This window comes from Myxocyprinus asiaticus, chromosome 1, assembly GCF_019703515.2.
Source record: "Myxocyprinus asiaticus isolate MX2 ecotype Aquarium Trade chromosome 1, UBuf_Myxa_2, whole genome shotgun sequence".
NCBI classification, from domain to species: Eukaryota; Metazoa; Chordata; class Actinopteri; order Cypriniformes; family Catostomidae; genus Myxocyprinus; species Myxocyprinus asiaticus.
Genome location: NC_059344.1, coordinates 64209185 through 64215755, shown reverse-complemented (window position 1 = coordinate 64215755; position 6571 = coordinate 64209185). Strand labels below are relative to the sequence as shown.

The window sequence follows — 6571 nt, the reverse complement described above, 5'->3', positions numbered from 1 at the left end:
AGCATTTTATGGTTTGAAATGTTAATCATTGCATAACTTGAACTGCTCCAAACCTTTTTTTTTAATAACTATGAAGTTTACAGTGTACTGCATAGTATGCAGTATACATACACTAGCATTCCAGTCTAAACATAACTATACTCTTTTCAATGTACAATGATTTTAAAACAATGCATACATGTATCTGCACACACTCTCTCATTTGAACTTATTTTTCTGTCTGTAAAGCATTCTACTCCATCTTCTCAGCTCACTAAAAGTGCTTTAAGAGTCTTTTCTCATCATCATACTGTTTATGAAGGCTTTGAGAATCTGCTGAGGTCTGAATGCTGCACTGCAGTTCTGCGCCTGCAGCCTGCAAAGTTGTTTTATTTGCTGCTCCTGGCAAATCTAACTTTACATCAACCTGCATGGTCTGGACTCCATGAAGCTTAAATGAGCCTTGTGCATGTCAAGGTTTTTTGAAGCTTTTTATGTTAGTGTGTTGCTAATGTGGACCAAACAGAATCCTCCAAAATTTACCTCTAAAATCAAACATTCAGTTTTACTGAGTGAATGTTATTTTAAGTTCATAACTATATTTAAATGTAGAGGGGGGTTTTAGTGGACAATTTCAGTACATTACAACAGTATTGTGCCCATCATGTATTTGAATCAAGTCACATGCAGAGACATTTACCTGTACTAATGATTTCATTTTTCTGTTTCCTCTAGTCGGACAGCAACACCAGTTTCCTTCGAGCAGCAAGAGCTGGAAATATCGACAAGGTGCTGGAGTTTCTGAAGGGGGGTGTCGACATCTGTACATGCAACCAGGTACGTCTCTCTTTCATAGACACAGTAAACACACTTTATTACTGTACGCGTTGAACAGGATTCCTGTAGGAATTTCTATCGTATGCTACATCCACACTAATGCGTTTTTGGTTGAAAACGCATTGATTTTGGAAAAGCGTTTTCCTCAACTAAAAATGGAGATTTTCGAAAACGCCAGTGATGTTAGGAAACGTATTAGTGTGGATGCCCTACATCCCACTTTTATAAGAATATAAAATGTAGAGGTGGGAAAAAATATCAATATGTTAAAGTATCATGATATTTTTCCTCGTGATATTGTGTTGATATTTGCATACCAAATATCTATATTATTATTTACTTTTTCCACATTAACATTATGGTGATGGGAAATTTTTTTTTATCTTTGCCAAATCGATCTAGGAATTCAACAACAGTCCCTTAGAAGGTGCAGTTATCACGCTTTACACATAATCACCCTCCTTTACTGAAATTTATTACGATTTTACAGTAGTAACAATAACAGAGGTATTTTGACAAAAATATTAGTATCATATTAAATAGGCTAACCTTTTAGGTGAATAATAATTATATTTATTTATCACACAATATACATTTGCACATATACAGTGAAATTCTTTTTTTCACATATCCCAGCTAAGCTGGGGTCAGAGCCATTATATAGTGCCCCTGGAGCAGATAGGGTCAAGGGCCTTGCTCAAGGGCCCAACAGTGGCATCTTGGTAGTGCTGGGGCTTGAACCCCCAAACTTCTGATTAGTAACCCAAAGCCTTAGCTGCTGAGCCACCACTGTCCCCCCTAGCTACATCATATGCTTATGGCTTTTATTGTACATTACATTACATATACATTTTAGGAAATAAACTGGCTTTGTTTTGTAAACTGGCACTTTTATATTAATTTAACAATGCATTTGGTGATTTGGAGACAGTTCTCTTAAGTCCAATGAAGACGAATGAGAAACATTGTGTGAAATATTGCAATATATCATAGTTTTGAATCGCAATACACCAAAAATAAAGAATCGCAATAATATCATATCGTGACCTAAATATCGATATTATATCGCATTGCAGAACCTTGTGATTCCCACCCTTAATAAAAAGATCCTGTTAGCTTAATTTAAGTTCCTACATGATATTTTTTTTTACATTTTATTGGATATTGTGTATCTTCATCAGAAACCCAGCGTGAATTGTTTTGGAATAGTACCTGGTTACTGGGCAGTTAAAGTGTGTAAGTTCTTCCCCACAAGTAAATTGAACCACAAAACGAATGACTGGCATGTGATGTTTTCAAACAGGTTGTCAATAGTAGCACCACAAACTTATGCCATTGGTTGAGCCAGTGTAGGATCCCATTAGGATCCAGTATGAATGGATTCCGAATTATGATTGAAAATAGAAAATATTGGGTGGGGTGTAGTTGAATATTTTGACAAGGTAATTTGCACAGATGTCTCAGATATGTCCCCATTAGCAAGTCCTCTACAAAGAAACCTCTACAAAGTTCAGTTTTACCCATTGCAAATAAAAGTTTCCCTTAATTTAACCACTATCCTGTAATATTAACACCCAGAGGAATGGTGTAGAATCTACCGAACACATTTTCATGCCAGTCAGTCTGAAGTAGCATTTGTGTAACCTAGCGAAATGGAAGTGAGATGGCTAAAGCTAAAAACAATTGGCTCCAACTTATATCATTTTCAGATTTCATATAACAAGTTGGCCTTGCAGATATTATTTGTGTACTACACCTGAAGTATAGCTGCCGATTAATAGACTTTCCAGTAAGAACTTGTTCAATGACTATTAGTGATTAAGTGTATTACAAGATATGTAGGGGTGTAATCGTCAGTTTACAATCTTATATCGATTCTCTTAGCCAGCGAACTGACATTTGCCACGATGTGATTTCGATTCGATTAGATTCAGGGGGCTGCTGATGTAATGTGCCTACTTTACACAATCAGTTACATTTGTTATCTCACAAATGCAACCAAAATATAATGTGAATATTTTATTGAGCTCTCTCAAAAGTGCAAATCCAATATCAACATTGGGACATCCACAATAAAATAAGGTACTTCAGTGATATAAAAAATAAAGTCACACACAGTACATGTGATCCTCAGTCGTTTGAAGCCAGCTCATTGCCTTGTGGAATGAGGGAAATTTCTTGGCTACAACTTCCACAGTTGCATTGAAAAATTGTGATACACTTTATTGTGCTAAATGTTAGTAAGGGTGTTGAGATGAAGATGTGAAAAGTCTTGTAACTGATACTGGTGCAGGACAGGTGTTTTCTCTATCCCTCGGCTGTCTAGCCGTTTAACATGGTTGAATTGTTGAATCTAGCTTGAAAATAGAAAATTCTCATGTAGAATTTAAATGGGTTGCATGCAGCACGATATCATGGGAAGCCTGATTTAATCTCACATGTGAGCTGTTTTGTGCTATCCTGTCACCGAAGCGGGCATTTCGAGGGAAGCCAGGTTGACGAGCACGCACGGATAGAGCAGATCGCAACTTCAGGCTTCAGCCACTCCGTGTACATCCGTGTCCCACATGAGAAGCATACTGTATTTAGTGCTTAGAAATCGAGATTAATATCATAAAACTGCTGCATCACCTGACGTAAATGCGTACGGATGTGGCTGGCATTAGAGTGTTAAAATAAAGGAGCATCTTAAAATAAGATACATCAATGCTTACGCGTTGTATCGATGACATCTCTTTGTTAGTTATTTGATTAATGCTTCGATCCAGATCGATGGATCATTACAACCCTGTTACAAATAGAAATATACTAATCTGTGTAAGGCCCACACTATTACTATACATTTTTGTTTGAAAACGCACTCATTTCGCTACATTTCGGCTCTTATCCACACTGGAATGGCACTGAAAATGGAGACTTTCTAAAATGCATTTCATATACATATTTTGGAAATATTGCTGTTATAAAACTGAAAACAACCATAAATTAGTGTGGGCGTGGCCTGAGTTCGAAACCTCTGTTTTCAGTTCATCGTTTTCCAAAGTATGCAGTTATGGAGAGCGCTTTCGCTCTTTCTGTTGGAGGAAATTGCCATTCTTGTGTGGATGAGAGGTGTAAACGTCGTAAAATTAATGCGTTTTCTAGCGTGTGGGCGTGGCCTTGGGAGGCAGGCTGCCGATGTAGCTCACTTCAATAGGTTTTTGAAATAGAGCCAATACTTTTGCTGATTCAATACCCAATAATTAATAATAATAAGTTCTCTTAGAATTGCGTTCTGTGTGGTTCTGTACTCAGCCACCATCTTTGCCATTTTCTGATGTATTGGGAACTATTTCCCATGGTATCATACTCTGAGATACAATTTTTCATGATTTTACACCTGAATTCCTGGTGCTTCCTCGTGCTTCCAGTGAGATTGCAGCTATTTTTGTAGCTCCATTATCTAGTGCCAGCATCACCTTCGTGCATAGCATGTTAGCATGTGATCAGCTCTGCTATGGCAACAGCGTGTGCCTAGTGCTGTAAACAAGAGGCACATGGTCCATTCTCTCTGACTTATCAAATGTCCCTTGGTTCTTCTCGCTACTGGCTAGTATGTCATTACTTGAAGTTAGCATAGTCCACGTGGGTGGTGTAAAGGGTTTCATAACTATAAGTGTTTATAAAGTGTGCCTGGGACTATTAGTACATTTTGATGGAACCGAGTTTTGTGGCTTTGGTTCATGTCTGTTTGCTTAGTATATGCCAGTATACTCATAACAGTTACCAAAATTGAACTTTTATAGATATACCGATCAGATTTTAGGGTAAGGATCAGGGGCTAGAGGCTTAAACAACATTCATATAAATCTAGTTTCTCTCTGATTTTAGGGGTATATAATGGCATTGTAGAACAGATGAACAAGCAAGAAAGAAACCATGAAAAACCAGTTTCCAGCAGGAGTTTAAAAGACTGATTGCTCCTGCCAAACTTCTGCATAAGATTTGGTGGTCAGAACATACTGCATACTCTAGATGAAAGATTTAGTAGACATGCATGTAAAAAAATATATTGTGTATCATGACCCAGGCTAACTACTCTATGAATGAACTGAACTTTTAACATATACATTACTGTAGTATGCAAACGTATTCACGATTTACCACTAGAATTGAATGGCCGGATGGCAACTACAGCCAGCAACTATACTGAAAGTTTTATTATTGAGCCTGTATTGCCAAATTCACATTGATCTTTGAGCATTCTTTAGTTATTTAATTGATTATCTGTCTGATATAAGTCAGAAAAAGGTCTCATTTATATTTTTTAGCCTTGGCCTTCAACCAAAAGCCTGAGAATCAATCACATATCTTGACATACATACTCTGTGCTCACATATGCACCTTGATACTTTGAAATTAAACAATTAAGGTGTCATTTAAGTGTAAGTAAAATTAACACTTTACCCTTTAACCCCATAATATTCCCTTTGAAAATGAAAATATATGTCAAGACCCCCTAAATATACACTGAAAACCATAATAAGTTGACAATACTCAGTTGATTGAGTAAACTCATTCCCTCAATTGAATTGAGTAATGGCTTCTCCAAAACTAGTGTAATTAAGTTCACTTAACTTGGTGTTCATACAGAATGAACGTTACTATTTAAGTTAAGGTAACTAGATGTAAGTAGACTTAACTCAGATTTGCAATTTAAATGTTGTTGTTTCTACTTAATTATTTTAATTGAATAGACTCATATGATCAAACAACAGCACAGCTTAAATAATGAAGATTCTAACTGATTCTAGGTCAGTCGTTAAATAAACTTCACAACTTCAAAAATTCCATAGAAATACATAGACACATGTACTTCAGTTGCACATGCATATGGAGAACTGAGATTGTGTTCATAGGATCCAACTTGACCAAAGGGGACACAGAACACCCTAATGGTGACATCACACACTGTAAACCCCAATGCTCAAAGTAAATAAATGTATTGAGTAGGGAAAAATGAAATCATTCAAATTATTTCAAATAATTTAATCTTGATGAGTATTTAGAACTTTCTCTTTCTTTTTAGTTCATGAAACTGACACCTTTTAATAACCTGAACTGTTTTATTGTTTTGAGTTTAATAAACATAATTTTTTTTTGTTTGGTAAACTTAAATTGGGTAGGGGATTTCTTGTTCCCAGCATGCTTTGCATGGGACTCAATAGGAAAAGTAAATGTTAAGATTAAGTGTTATTTTATGTGTTTTTGCAACATGAATGTAAAGGGGGAACTTGTTAGTGTTTAATGTTTTGTTATGTTGCCATTTAGAATAGTTTCTGTTATGTTGGAGTTTTGGGGGTTACCATTATGGTGAAGAGTGGAGCTTGAGCTTAGGTTGAGGACCGATGCCAAGTGTGTATCTTATTTAATGCTTTATCCGTTATTAAGCAAGTCACTAGTCAGAATTAACTTGGGTGAATAAAGTGATGGATTTTTGATGGAAGTTTAGAGCAATTAGCATGCAAAAGTAAAGTACAAAATCAAAAACTGACAGTGGGGGCCTGGGTAGCTCATTGGTAAAAGACGCTGGCTACCACCCCTGGAGTTCACTAGTTCAAATCCCAGGACGTGCTGAGTGACTCCAGCCAGGTCTCCTAAGCAACCAAATTGGCCCGGTTGCTAGGGAGGGTAGAGTCACATGGGGTAACCTCCTCATGGTCACTATAATGTGGTTGGTGGGGCACATGGTGAGTTGATCGTGGATGCCGCAGTG

At 36.8% G+C, this 6571-nt stretch overlaps 1 protein-coding gene across 1 annotated transcript in view; it reads left to right on the top strand.

The window, feature by feature from the left end:
* The window catches only part of LOC127423106 (ankyrin-2-like), a 101739-nt gene that overhangs the window by 18070 nt on the left and 77098 nt on the right, over positions 1–6571 (top strand). The window contains exon 2 of the mRNA XM_051667201.1: positions 715–816. Coding sequence (XP_051523161.1) covers positions 715–816 — 102 coding nt within the window. The remainder of the gene's footprint in view (positions 1–714; positions 817–6571) is intronic.